The sequence below is a fragment of the Mustela lutreola genome, chromosome 11, assembly GCF_030435805.1.
Source record: "Mustela lutreola isolate mMusLut2 chromosome 11, mMusLut2.pri, whole genome shotgun sequence".
Lineage (NCBI taxonomy): Eukaryota > Metazoa > Chordata > Mammalia > Carnivora > Mustelidae > Mustela > Mustela lutreola.
In genome coordinates this window covers 96570698-96584960 of record NC_081300.1, presented here as the reverse complement: position 1 = coordinate 96584960, position 14263 = coordinate 96570698, and the positions used below count along the sequence as shown (strand labels likewise).

General features: G+C 39.1%; 1 protein-coding gene across 3 annotated transcripts in view; it reads left to right on the top strand.

Moving 5' to 3' along the window:
* Positions 1–14263, top strand: part of SBNO1 (strawberry notch homolog 1) — a 58672-nt gene that overhangs the window by 26340 nt on the left and 18069 nt on the right. For all 3 annotated transcript variants that reach the window (XM_059138635.1, XM_059138634.1, XM_059138636.1), the window contains exons 10-24: positions 481–642; positions 1922–2057; positions 2136–2241; positions 2390–2543; positions 3281–3463; positions 3998–4095; positions 5662–5813; positions 7539–7736; positions 8998–9165; positions 9262–9437; positions 9888–10019; positions 12049–12184; positions 13362–13474; positions 13564–13635; positions 14084–14183. In XM_059138635.1, coding sequence (XP_058994618.1) covers positions 481–642; positions 1922–2057; positions 2136–2241; positions 2390–2543; positions 3281–3463; positions 3998–4095; positions 5662–5813; positions 7539–7736; positions 8998–9165; positions 9262–9437; positions 9888–10019; positions 12049–12184; positions 13362–13474; positions 13564–13635; positions 14084–14183 — 2086 coding nt within the window. The remainder of the gene's footprint in view (positions 1–480; positions 643–1921; positions 2058–2135; positions 2242–2389; positions 2544–3280; positions 3464–3997; positions 4096–5661; positions 5814–7538; positions 7737–8997; positions 9166–9261; positions 9438–9887; positions 10020–12048; positions 12185–13361; positions 13475–13563; positions 13636–14083; positions 14184–14263) is intronic.

The following is a 14263-nucleotide window of genomic DNA, read 5'->3' as shown; positions in this document are numbered from 1 at the left end:
TTTCTTGGAGTGAGGATTTGATTTGTAATCTTTTCTTGTTGATAGAAGTTTTTGAGGTACACGTGGATGACTCAGTCAGTTGAGCATCTGCCTTTGGCTCAGGTTATGATCCCAGGGTTCTAGGACTGAGCCCCTCATCAAGCTCCCTGCTCAGTGGGGAGTCTGCTTCTCCCTCTCCCTCTGTCCTTACCCTCCCTATGCATACTCACTCACTCTCTTTCTCAAATAAAACAAAATCTTGAAAAAAAAAAAAAAAAAAGTTTTCTGAGACTTTGATGAAAACTAGATTGTTGTAACATGAAGCTGTGTGTGTATATATATGTGGGTGCATGCACATATGTGTGTGTAGTCTTAGGGGCTCTTTTGACTTCCCTGAAACGCATGATGGACCCACCAATTTCCTCCTGTAGAAGTTTGGGTGGGATAGATTCTTCAGAGAAAAAAGTGTATATGTTAAATTCTTCTTTTTTTCTTTTTTAGTTTAAATATGGAAAAATTTCTTCCAAACATAATGGAAGCGTGAAAAAGGGTGTCATTTTTGCTACCTATTCCTCCCTTATTGGTGAAAGTCAGTCTGGCGGTAAATATAAAACTAGGTTAAAACAACTTCTGCATTGGTGCGGTGATGACTTCGATGGAGTGGTATCCTTTACAACAAATGTTTTGTATTTTTTAATGACCAAAAGTGAATGTAAAAATAAACATTGGGGTACCTGGGTGGCTCAGTGGGTTAAGCCTCTGTCTTCGGACCAGGTCATGATCTTGGGGTCCTGGGATCGAGCCCCGCATCGGGCTCTCTGCATGGCGGGGAGTCTGCTTCCCCCTCTCCCTCTGCCTGCCTCTCTGCCTACTTGTGATCTCGCTCTGTCGAGTAAATAAGTAAAATCTTTTAAAAATAAACAAACAAACATTTAAAACTACATCCTGAGGGATGCCTGGGTGGCCCAGTCGTTTAAGCCACTGACTTCGGCTCAGATCATGATCCTGGAGTTCCGGGATCAAGTCTCACATCAGGCTCTCAACTCCTCAGGTGTCTGCTTCTCCCTCTGACCTTATGCCCACTCATGCTTGCTCGCTCTCTCTCTCTCAAATAAAATCTTAAACAACAACAAAACAACTACATCCTGAGATTAATTGAAATTGCCTGGATGAGAGCTTTAATGATTTCCCAACGTCCAAGGGAGATTCTGTTTTGTAGCTGTCGTGTAAGAGGCCAATATTTAAGCTCCTGGTTTAGGAAAATGTTAACAGATCTGGGAAGTGATGAATACTGTATTCCGCTTTTGGGGATTCTCACTGCATATTCACGTAGTAAAGCACCTGAGAAGACTAAGGGGAAGAAACTGTGAACTTAGTGATTTCCAAACCTATTTGCCCATAGCACACCTTTCACTGTTATGCATGAAGAATATTTTTCAAATGGTGATTAAGTTAGTCGCCGATTGTACTTCTACTTAGAGAATTTGTCAAAATTATCTGTGTGGTGGACATACCTTGCCACAGTGGAGTCTTTTCTTACATTCTAATTAAGAAATACCTGGTCAGTGTAAATAAGCAAAATAATTTGGTTGCCTCTCAGACTTGAGAGGGAGGGGTGATGTCAAGGAGAGGCACATAGAGGGCTTCATTTATGTTTCTTATCTTAAAAAGAAAACCGTCTGAGGCAAATAACAGTAAAATGTTAAGGTTTGACAAAACACCGGATGATGGGTATGTTGCTGTTATTTTTAAAAGTTAATGCTCAGGGGCTTATTATCCGTAGCATCTCTCTTCTACCTGATTATCTTGAATTTGACCCCACCAAATTCTACCACCGCAGAAATTTGGGATGTTTCCCAAGGCTTTCAGATAAACAGTAAGTTTTCCTTAAAAATTAGCGATACTTGCTACTATGATATGTTCCTTAATTCTTTCTATACAGATAGTGTTTGATGAATGTCATAAAGCAAAAAACTTATGTCCTGTTGGTTCTTCAAAGCCAACCAAGACAGGCTTAGCAGTTCTAGAGCTTCAGAACAAATTGCCAAAGGCCAGAGTTGTTTATGCTAGTGCCACTGGTGAGTTGTTATTTTATTTGAAAGATATGTGTAGGTTATTTTTTCAGCTATAAAATATTTTGTTTCTGAATTTTTCAGGTGCTTCTGAACCACGAAACATGGCCTATATGAACCGCCTTGGAATATGGGGTGAGGGAACTCCATTTAGAGAATTCAGTGATTTTATCCAAGCAGTGGAACGGAGGTAAAGCTATTTACAGTATACATTGTCTGTATACATTGTCTTTGCTCAGTTGCAGTCTAAAAGAGGTGTTACTGCTAAAACCTTTTCCACTTATATTAAAGCCCTACTATATTTAATGATAGTTACTGTGTGTTTTAATTTTATTCAGAGGTGTTGGTGCCATGGAAATAGTTGCTATGGATATGAAGCTTAGAGGAATGTACATTGCTCGACAGCTGAGCTTTACTGGAGTGACCTTCAAAATTGAGGAAGTTCTTCTTTCTCAGAGCTATGTGAAAATGTATAACAAAGCAGTCAAGCTGGTGAGAAGTTTTTTCTTAATTCCTAGTATTTTTAATGTCTCTCAGCTCACAAGTGTATATTTTGCTATAAAACAACATATAAGGCACTAGATGCCTATTTTCCTAATTTCCTAAGCTTTCTCTTTTGTTAAAATAATTTATAAAAAAGCCATTTGTAATGGGTCATGTGACTGGCTGAGTCCAGAGTGCGTGCAACTCTTGATCTTTGGGTTGTGAGTTCGAGTCCCATGTTGGGTATAAAAATCACTTAAGCCTTAAACTTTTTTCCAAAAAAAACATTTAAGTTGCATAATTCTGTTTATTTATTTATTTAAGATTTTATTTATTTGACAGAAGGAGGCACAACAAGAGAGGGAACACAAGTGGGGGAATGGAAGAGGGAGAAGTAGGCTTCCTGCCAAGCAGGGAGCCCAATGCGGGGCTCAGTTCCAGGACCCCGGGATCATGACTTGAACTAAAGGCAGATGCTTAACTGACTGAGCCACCTAAGTTGCATAATTTTAAATTACAGTGTAACTATTCTTATCAACTACTGATGACTCTAGTAGTTGATAAGAATTTAGAGGCATCTCTGTGAGCATCCTGAAAAACATTTGTTTAGAGATGGCCAAGTTACTAAAGGTGGTTCATTAAATTAGTGTTAGTCTTGTACTTACCAGTATTTTGCTTCAATCAGTCGTTTTTTAAAAATCACATGCATAGATGAAATGTCTAAAATGTGGATTTTCCCTCTTCAGTGGGTCATTGCCAGAGAGAGATTTCAGCAAGCCGCAGATCTGATTGATGCTGAGCAACGCATGAAGAAATCCATGTGGGGTCAGTTCTGGTCTGCGCACCAGAGATTTTTCAAATACTTGTGCATAGCATCCAAAGTTAAAAGGGTTGTGCAACTAGCTCGAGAAGAAATCAAGAATGGAAAAGTAAGTTGAAGAACACACTGAGAGATTTGGTCTTTGGTTATGTTTCCTAGTCTTTTGGGTGTTCAGGCTTCCTGCTTGTAAAGCCTGTTCTTTCTGAGAGTTAAGGTATTAACATAGTAAGACTTTAAAATTTACAGTTTTTAAAAATAATAAAAGCGGTGCCTATTTATAAATAATTTAGATAGTTCAAAAAGTATATAGAAAAGTAAATCACACTAACTTGGCCATCCACAGATACAACTACAGCTGACGTGTGGGTATAGATTACCATACAGCTTTTTTCTTTTTAGAGATTTATATTTAAATCACAAAGAACTGAATGTCCAGGGTAATCCTATTTCCTAGCTAAGCTTTTTACACATAGCATGCCTCAGATATATGTAGAATAAATAAATGAGCACACACATGTAATAATGGGTCATTCTTATTTGAAATCCTTTTTTTTTTTTTTTTTTTTTTTTTTAGCTAAATATTTAAAATCTAGCCTAAGAAACCACATGCATAGTTTTATTTTAATTTTATTTTTCTCTCCAGTGTGTTGTAATTGGTCTGCAATCAACAGGCGAAGCTAGAACATTAGAAGCCTTGGAAGAGGGTGGAGGAGAATTAAATGATTTCGTTTCAACTGCCAAGTAATGTTTTGAGTTTTGAGTTTTTATTTAGATTAGTTTGAATGTTGGCATTTCCTGGAGGCAGAAGTTTTGATTCATCTGTATCATCATTAAAGTTTTTCTGATCTTAGTTTCCATTCTACGCTTGTACATTACACTGTATCCACTGTAACACAGAAGTACTGGATTGTTAAGCATTTTGACGATATCGTGCCCAGTATTTAGACTAATGGAAGGCTGTGATTTTTGTCTTGTAGATCTTGGAAATCTGTGACAGCCTGGATTAGTTTGAGTTTTAGTTTCAGCTTTGCGTGTTTGAAATTACCATTATTCAGAGGAGCAATACGAGCAATGGTTCTCTGTAGTTATCTGTAGTATTAAAATTGCAGACAGTCATGAGAATTTTAAAAAGATGATTTAGGCATTGTTTTTCAATTTCTTTGCCTACCCTGCCAATTTTAACTCTAATTGTAAAATTAGCAAAATAACCTTTGCCCTACTGTACTATTTCTTGTGTTAGGAGATATATTCGAGTGGCTCCTTTTAAGATGGATATAATTCAGAACTGCTTCCAAAAGCAAAACATGCACCTACTAATCTTTCTCTCTACTTGTGTGTCTGTTACTGCATTATTTAAAGTGATAGGAACTAGTCACGTGTGCCTATCAATGGCTAGTCCAAAATTGAGATATGCTGTGGATATAAAATGACAAGACTTAAAAAAAAGTAATGTTTTACATCTTACTGATTGCATGTTGATTTGATACTAGTCTATGTCCTGAAATCTATTACTAAAAAAGTGTTTCGGGGTGCCTGGGTAGCTTACTCAGTTAAGTGTCTTCCTCCAGTTCAGGTCATGATCCCAGGGTCCTAAGATCAAGCTGTGCATCAGGTGCGCTCTATCAAATAAAATCTTAAAAAAAATTTTTTTTTTTCCTCCTGTTTTGTTTAACTTTTTTTTTAAGGAATTTAGAGAAAGACACAGTGAGAAAAGGAACATAATAAGCAGGGGGAGTGAGAGAAGGAGAAGTAAGCTTCTGGCCGAGCAGGGAGCCCTAAGCAGGGTTGGATCCCAGGACTCTGGGATCATGACCTGAGCCAAAGGCAGACACCTAATGACAAGCCACCCAGGCTCCCATTTCCTTCACTTTTTAATGTAACTACTGGAAAGTATAAAACTTGCATAATTGGCTGGGCTTGAACTATATTTCAATTCAACAGCCTTGGCCTAGAATATTAAATTATTTCAGCTGGATTATTAATATTTTATAGTATTAAAGTATATTTTTAAGAAACATGTTTTGAAGTATATATATATATATGTTTTAATTTTACTTATTTATTTGAGAGAGAGAGTGGGAGCACTCATGAGGAGAGGAACAGAGGGAGAGAACTTTAGGCTGACTCCTTGCTGAGCATGGAGGCTGGCAGGGGGCTTGATCCCACAATCCAGGAGATCATGACCTGAGCCAAAACCAAGAGTTGAATGCTCAACTGTGCTACCCAGGCACCCCTTAAGACTTTACAGAAAATAAATTATTTTGCAGACTGAACCTCTAATTATCACTTTTTCTCTTGTGTAAACAGAGGAGTGTTGCAGTCACTTATTGAAAAACACTTCCCAGCTCCAGACCGGAAGAAACTTTATAGTTTGCTAGGAATTGATTTGACAGCTCCAAGTAACAATAGTTCTCCAAGAGATAGTCCTTGTAAAGAAAATAAAGTAAAGAAGCGGAAAGGTGGGTTCTTTTCTTTAAATGATATTGAAAATAGTATAAATGCGAGCATTTTGAGGAGCGATATTTGGGGATTGAGCTGCCTTTTAAATTGGCACGTGGTTGCATACTTTCGCTGTCACTTATGTGGTTTTAAATGCACAAATGACAGTTTGGTGCTAGGCACTGTCTTCAGCACTGCCCTTCTGTTATTTCATTTAACCCATAAGGGATCCATATGAAAATAGATCTTATTTTTTTTTTCTAGACAGAGGACAAAAAGGCATGGCAAGATTCAAAGGTTAAGGAATCTCCCCAGGTTTACACAGCTAATGGGCAATCTATGGAAAACAAAATCTGGGCATTGCTTTGTCAGAGCTGCGTATGCACATATGCTTACTGTGTTTTTATAGTTTTTTTAAAAGGCATTTGTAGTTATTGTTAGAAATATACTCAGTGCTTATTGGTGTTATATCATATGCCAACTTCGATTTCTGTTTAGATTCCTAGTAAACTGTTCGGCTTTCAGAAGTTAACTTCTCAGGCTATCATTAAGACGGTGATCATCTCTGTGGGAACAACTGTCTGATGCTGGGTGTGTTCCAAACACAAGTGGCTGACAGTGTAACCTTAGTTCATCTGTCCTAAGAAGGACAGTTTTTTACATTTTTAACATGCTTGAAAGTGGATTGATGGTTATAATTGACAGTATTTTTTAATTGTAGTGGGAAAAAAAAAGTAATGCTGTGTTTTAGAATCAGTGACATCTTAAACTGGTCACGTGGTTATGTTTATCTTTCCTGAATTATGTTCTTTTTACCATCTATCTCATTAATAAGTAAACTTTTAATGGTTTGTTCCAGATGTCTATGTCTTTGTCTTTTTTTTTTTCTTTTTTTCTTTTTTTTAGATGAGGAAGAGAACACATGAGCATGAGTGGTAGGGAGGGGCAGGGAGGGGAGGGAGGTGGAGGGAGAGAGAATCTTAAGCTGGCTCCATACATGGAACCCAACTTAGGGCTGGATATCACCACCCTGAGATCATGACCTAAGCCAAAACTCAAGAGTCGGACATTTAATTAACCGACTGAGCCACCCAGGCATCTCCCATATATCTTTCCTGAGTACTCAATAAAGTAATTAAAATCAGCACCTAGTCTGACTTTTTACAAATGAAGTTTTTTTTTTTTTTTTTTTTTTTTAAAGATTTTTTTATTTATATATTTGACAGAGAGAGATCAAGTAGGCAGAGAGGCAGGCAGAGAGAGAGAGAGGAGGAAGCAGGCTCCCTGCTGAGCAGAGAGCCCGACACGGGGCTCGATCCCAGGACCCCGAGATCATGACCTGAGCCGAAGGCAGCGGCTTAACCCACTGAGCCACCCAGGCGCCCCTACAAATGAAGTTTTATAGAGTTGTTTAATTAGTAGGCCTCTGCTCTCAACCTGATGCACAATTAAACTGTGAAAATGCTGGAGATTCTGTGTTATCTCTGTTGTCCTAAATTTATTTTGAAACATGTACACTTAAAGGTAGTCTTGAATTTATTTTCGTGTCTAATTTTTTCTTAATAATTGAACATAATATGATTTCTTAAGGAAATCTAAAAGGTAAACATTTACTTAGGAAATTTATATACTTAAAGTTTTTCCTATATGTTTTTCACTTTAAAAGCTTGTGAACTAAAAGTAGTTTCCTAGATCTTTAGAAGAGTGTGTTTGGGCTGACTGTCTTATTTTGGGTTTGAGGGTAGGTGAAGAAATAACTCGAGAAGCCAAGAAAGCGCGGAAAGTAGGTGGCCTTACTGGTAGTAGTTCCGATGATAGTGGAAGTGAATCGGACGCATCTGATCATGAAGAAAGTGACTATGAGAGCTCGAAAAACATGAGCTCCGGAGATGACGATGATTTCAACCCATTCAGAGATGAGTCTAGTGAGGATGATGAAGATGGTAAGTACGTCAGTACTTATTAATTGTAATGAAAGGTTATTTCTGTGTGTTTGAAACAGGATATTGTATTAAAACCTGTTTTTTCAGGGCACCGTGGGTGGCTCAGTTGGTTAAGTATCTACCTTTGGTTCAGGTCATAATTTCAGGGTCCTGGGGTCAAGCCTGCATCAGACCCTGCTCCGTAACGGGCTTGCTTCTCCCTCTCCCTCCGCTTGCCGCTCCCCCGCTGATGCATAATCTCTCTCTCAAATAAATAAAATCTTTATTTATTTGTAAACATTTATTTATGTATATTCTTCACAGAGACAGCGAGAGAGGGAACATAAGCAAGGGAGAGTAAGAGAGGGAGAAGCAGGCTTCCTTCTGAGCAGGGAGCTCGACGTAGGGCTTGATCCCAGGATCTTGGGATCATGACCTGAGCCGAAGGCAGCCACTTAATGACAGCCACCCAGGTGCCCCATAAATAAGATTTTTAAAAATAAATAAATAAAACCTGTTTTGTTTTTTGTTTTTTCCCTCGGTGCAGTATAAACCATCGCACAGAATCTAATCTTTGCTTAGTGGAAAACTGCCCAAGCTTGTCTGTCTTTTGGTAGTTTAGCTCATTTGTGTGAGATAGTCGCCTAAGTTTTATGCAGAGATTTTATTTATCTTTTTGAAGACTATTGATTTGACAGAGATAGCGAGAGAGGGAACACAAGCAGGGGGAGTGGGAGAGAAAGAAACAGGCTTCCTCCTGAGCAGAGAGCCCAATGTGGGGCTTGATCCCAGGATCTCAGGATCATGACCTGAGCTGAAGGCAGCGGCTTCAATGACTGAGCCAACCAGGTGCCACTGTTATTATGAACAGTAGTAGTAGTTGTAGTGGTGGTGGTGGTAGTAGTAGTAGTAGTAGATTTTTATTTATCCAGAGATGAGAGAGAGAGAGTTGGAGGAGCAGAGGGAGAGGTACAAGCAGACTCTGGACCTGGTGCGGAGCCCAGTGTGGGGCTCGATCTCACCACCCTGATATCGCAAACTGAGCCGAAACCAAGAGTTAGACACTCAACCGACTTAGTCTCCCAGCCACCCAGTCACTTGTACCGTGATTTTTAACCTCATACTATGGAATTTTATCTGACAGTGTATTGGATATACTGGACCGCTGAAGTTGGTGATGATTTTTAAGTTACCAGTTAATACAAAAAATTCAAGGGTTGTTTCTTTGAAGATTCTGCTGCTTTTACAGATGATTTGATACATATCTTTCCTTAACTTTCAGATCCCTGGTTAATCAGAAAAGATCACAAGAAAAACAAAGATAAAAAAAAAAAGAAAAGTATAGATCCAGATTCTATTCAAAGTGCCTTATTAGCATCAGGTCTTGGATCAAAACGACCTAGTTTTTCATCTACACCAGTAATTTTGCCTGCTCCTAACAGTGCACCAGGTATCTGTGGGGAAGCTTGGCTTGTCTGTTGAGATGTGCTTTAAACAAAACATACTTAAACTTTGTAATGATTTTTAACAATTGTACTTTATCTAGCTAACAGTAACACCAACAGTAACAGTAGCCTTATAACAAGTCAGGACGCTGTGGAAAGGGCCCAGCAGATGAAGAAAGACCTACTTGATAAACTAGAGAAATTAGCAGAAGACCTCCCTCCTAATACCCTGGATGAACTTATTGATGAACTTGGTGGCCCTGAGAATGTTGCTGAGGTAAATATGACTAGATTGGGGCTGTGTCTTGGTCCCTTTTTTTGGTTAACTCCAAACCCTATAGAATGAGTGATATTTTGGATATCATCACATAATTGTCTAATTTTCTCTTAGATTTTAGAACCTTTGATCTGTTTGTCATCCCAGAGTCAGGAATTCTTATCCTTAGTATCTGTGTGTTTATTCAGCACACTGACCTGTTACTGTACCTGTCATGCAGCCTCTGTGATTGTTGCCATGTATCTGCTTTCTTTGCTGGAATTTCACCTTTTCAAAACCAGAAACTGTTGCGACATTCTCTCCCAGACACCGGTGCAGCACAGGCAGCACTGTGTGTCGGCCTCATCATCCCCTTCTCTCTCCCACCAAGTTTCTCTAATGCAGGGGTCCTGTGCTTCCTGCGTCTTCATCAGGTACCTTAACTGTAAATGACACTGTTTGGCTTTGCAGATGACTGGTCGCAAAGGACGGGTTGTAAGCAATGATGACGGAAGCATATCTTATGAGTCGAGATCTGAACTTGATGTCCCTGTAGAAATACTAAATATCACAGAAAAACAAAGATTTATGGATGGAGACAAGGTATGTTTTTCTGGAATGCTTTTCTTTCTTTCTTGTATTTTAAAAAGATTTTACTTATTTATTTGAAAGAAAGAGCACAAGAGAGGGGGGAGGGTCAGAGGGAGAAGCAGACTCTGCACTGAGCAGGACGGTACAGGACTTGATCCTGGGACTCCAGAATCTTGACCTGAGCCAAAAGCAGTCACTCAGCCAACTGAGCCACCCAGGCACCCTCTGGGATGCTTTTTAATGAACAATACGATGTCTGTATTTTTAAATGAATATTTAGGGTTTTTTTTTTCTTTTAAAAGAAATTAAGTGTGGAGGTGCCTGGGTGGCTCAGTCATTAAGCATTTGCCTTTAGCACTCAGGTCATGATCCCAGGGTGCTGGAATCGAGCCCTGCATCAGGCTCCCTGCTTGGGGAAAAGTCTCCTTCTCCCTCTGCCATTCTCCCTGCTTGTGTTCCCTCCCTTGCTGTCTCTCTCTGTGTCAAATAAATAAATAAAATTTTAAAAAAGAAGAAGAAATTAAGTGTGTTGAATGTTATTATTCTTTCATTTTTAGTAATTGCACATAATCACTGAATATTTACACACTTTCATTATTTTTTCACAAATTGAATGCAATAAAGTATTGTGTACAGAATTAGATGTGGCTCTTAATAAATTTGGAGGCTTTTTAATTAAAAAAAAATTTTTAAAGATTTTATTTATTTATTTGACAGACAGAGATCACAAGTAAGCAGAGAGGCAGGCAGAGAGAGAGAGATGGGGGAAAGCAGGCTCCCCGCTGAGCAGAGAGCCCGATGCGGGGTTCGATCCCAGGACCCTGGGATCATGACCTGAGCCGAAAGCAGAGGCCCTAACCCACTCAGCCACCCAGGTGCCCCCTTAATTCCTTAATTTAAATGGTAGAATAAAATCTCTATTTTACCACTTTTTTCTTTATATTTTAATGAGGCTTTCTGCAGCTAAAAAAGGAGAAGATAGTTGTCACTATCAAAGTTGTCTTTATTATTTTAAAGATTTCTGTTTATTTGAGAGGGAGACAGAGCATGAGCAGCGGGGAGGAGGAGAAGGACAAACCGACGCCCCACTGAGCATGGGGTCAGGTTTGGGGCTCAGTCTCAGGACCCTGAGATCATGACCTGGTCCATAGACAGACGCTTAACCAACTGAGTCACCCAGATTCCCCCAAAGTTATCTTTTATAAATATATTCAATAGCTTGTGTTACATTTTTTTTTAATTGATTTACTTTAGGGAATGAGAGTGCGTGCACGAGAACTGGAGGGAGGGGAAAGGGGGAGAGAATCTCCGCTGAGCATGGAGCCCAGCGCTGGGCCTGCTCTCATGACCTGGAGATCATGACCTGAGTCGAAATCAAGAGTTTGGATACTTAACTGACTAAGCCACCTAGGCTCTTGTCATGTTACACATTCTAAAGATTGTAGGTAGAGGTATTAATCAGTTGTGTTACATACTTTGTTTTATGAATTTATGCCCATGTGCATTACACTTACATTAGTCGGAATTGGTTTTAGTTGTTAAGTGACAGAAAATCCAAAATCGTATTGACTTAAAGAAGGTAGAAGGTAATTTCTTCCATGTGTTAAGTTCGAGTAGGTGGACCAGGGCTGTTACGGCTCCTTAAAGATGATGCCACTCCTGTCTCAGTCCTTTACCGTGTGAGGCTCCATTTCAGGTTACCTGTTTCACTTCCAGTTATCATACCTCTGTCTTTCATCTGGCAGAGAGGACACACATGAAGACAAGGGCATGTCCTTGACTTTTAAGGACATTTCTTAAATGTTCATACCACCTACACCCTACTGGGGTGTGCCGTAGTTCGCTGTAGGGAAAAGTGAGAAATGTCATGGTTCTGGGCAGCCATGTACCTGCCTAAACTTGAGAGGAGGTGGTTATAATTTAGGAAAACGGGGAGAATAGATATTGGTGAGCCACTAGTACTCTAAGAACTTTATTTAGGGCACTTGCCTACTTGTCTTCGTGCAGAGGTGATTATTTTTCCCCCTTATATTTGGTACAGAATATTGCTATTATCTCAGAAGCTGCCAGCTCGGGTATTTCGTTACAAGCAGATCGGAGAGCTAAAAATCAAAGGCGAAGAGTTCATATGACTTTGGAATTACCCTGGAGTGCTGATAGAGCAATTCAGCAGTTTGGTAAGTTCCTACAAGTGAATTTCACTTAATAGATAGCTAGGAATCATTGGGGAAATATTTACATATCAAAACCTATATTTAACGTTCAGTATCTTAAAATAGGACACGTGGATTTTGGAGCTGTTTGTGTATCAAATTTAAAATTATAGAATACATGAAGCCGTTTCTTATCTATTTTAAGAAATGTAAAAGATCTGTGCTAGATTTCTTGGAGTTTCTGGCATTATATCTCATAACGGTGTTCCTTGGGAGTTTCCTCCATTATCGATCTTTAGGATGTATGTGGTCTGTGTCAGAGCACCTGCCACCTCATGTCCTTTTTAGCCTTTGGTGGCTTTACTGAAGGCATATTGCTCTTCCCTTGTCTTACATGTTTATGTCCTGATGTGACCTGATGATTTTAAAAAACCCAACAGTTTAGGGGCTCTTGCACAGCTCCGTCAGTTCAGTGTCCGACCCTTGATTTTGGCTCAGGCCTTGATCTCCAGCTCATGGGATTGAGCCCTGCATCAGGCTCTGTGCTCAGCGGGGTGCCTAGTTGAGAGTCTCTTTTCCTCTGCCTGCCCTCCCCAACCGTGTGTGCATTCTCTGTCTCTCTTAAACAAAATCTTTTTAACAAACCAGTTTATGTTTTTTGTTTCTTTGGAAGAATCCAAAGCAGCTGTGCTTTTGCACCCTTGTGGTTAACCCAAGTTGGGCAGAAGTAATAATATGTTTATCATTGAACAGTTCTGTGGCAGTTTGTGTTCTTTAAGGAGGAGTATGGTGAATATGGATGTTTTTCAAGTCAGTTTTTTAATTTTGTACTTTTGGGAGAGTTACAGAAATTGTTTTGTACATTGTGTGTGTTTGTGGTGGTTTTTCTTTTTTTTTTTTTTCTTATTTTTTCAAGATTTTACTTACTTATTTGATAGTGAGCATCAGCAAGGAGGAGGGGGAGAGGGAGAAGCCAGCTGCCCTGGAGCAGGGAGCCCAATTCAGGACTCGATCCCAGGACCCTGGGATCGTGACCTGAGCCGAAGGCAGACCCGTAACCAACTGAATCACCCAGGTGTCCATATATTGTTTAATTTTTCCTCGTAAGGGTTTCTGAATACCAGCTTAGTATTAAAATGCTAGGAATAGATCTCAGAATACTCTGTATCTAGTGAACACAGTATTTTTAATGTCGTTACAGGACGAACTCATAGATCAAACCAAGTTACTGCTCCCGAGTATGTGTTTCTGATTTCTGAATTGGCAGGGGAACAAAGATTTGCTTCTATTGTTGCCAAAAGACTTGAGAGCTTGGTAAGTTCTTGGGTTATGTAGTTGTGTGTAAAAGGTGGTGAATACAACCTGTCTTCTGTGCCTTGATTGGAAATTTTATGTCTTGATAGGGAGCACTTACACATGGTGACAGAAGAGCAACAGAATCTAGAGATCTGAGCAGGTTCAATTTTGATAATAAGGTACATTTCAGCTTTCATTATGTCTGAGATTTTGTGGTAGTGTGTGGTATCTGGTGAACAAAAAGGGAAAGTGGTTACTGTTCAAAACTTTAAACTGTCCCTTATGGTTTCACTGTAAAATGATAACATCCTATAAAATTTTCACTTATCAGGTCTTTGATTATCAGCTCTGCCTTAGTATCCTTTTTTCATTTCTGTTAGAAAATAGGAATATAATAAGTACTTCTGAATGAATTAAGTGTGAATTTCCAGACACAAAATTATTTACTGGACATCTGTCGTGTGCATAGGTGTGAACAGTTTAGTAGATAACATTTATATAAAAAGATAAAGTCCTACTCGTTTTGAGCCTTTGCTACCATAATAGTTTTTATCGTGTTCAGTTGGTCATGTGATTGAAATGTCAAAATGCTGTAACTGGTTAAATTTGTTTGTTTTCTTATTGCAGTATGGAAGAAATGCTTTAGAAATTGTCATGAAATCCATTGTCAACCTAGATTCTCCTATGGTATCACCACCTCCAGACTACCCTGGAGAATTCTTTAAAGGTAACTTTAAAAAATAATCACAAGAGGAAAATGAGTACTAAGTAGGCCCTAAAACCTTTTCTGACATGTTCTGCTGTTTT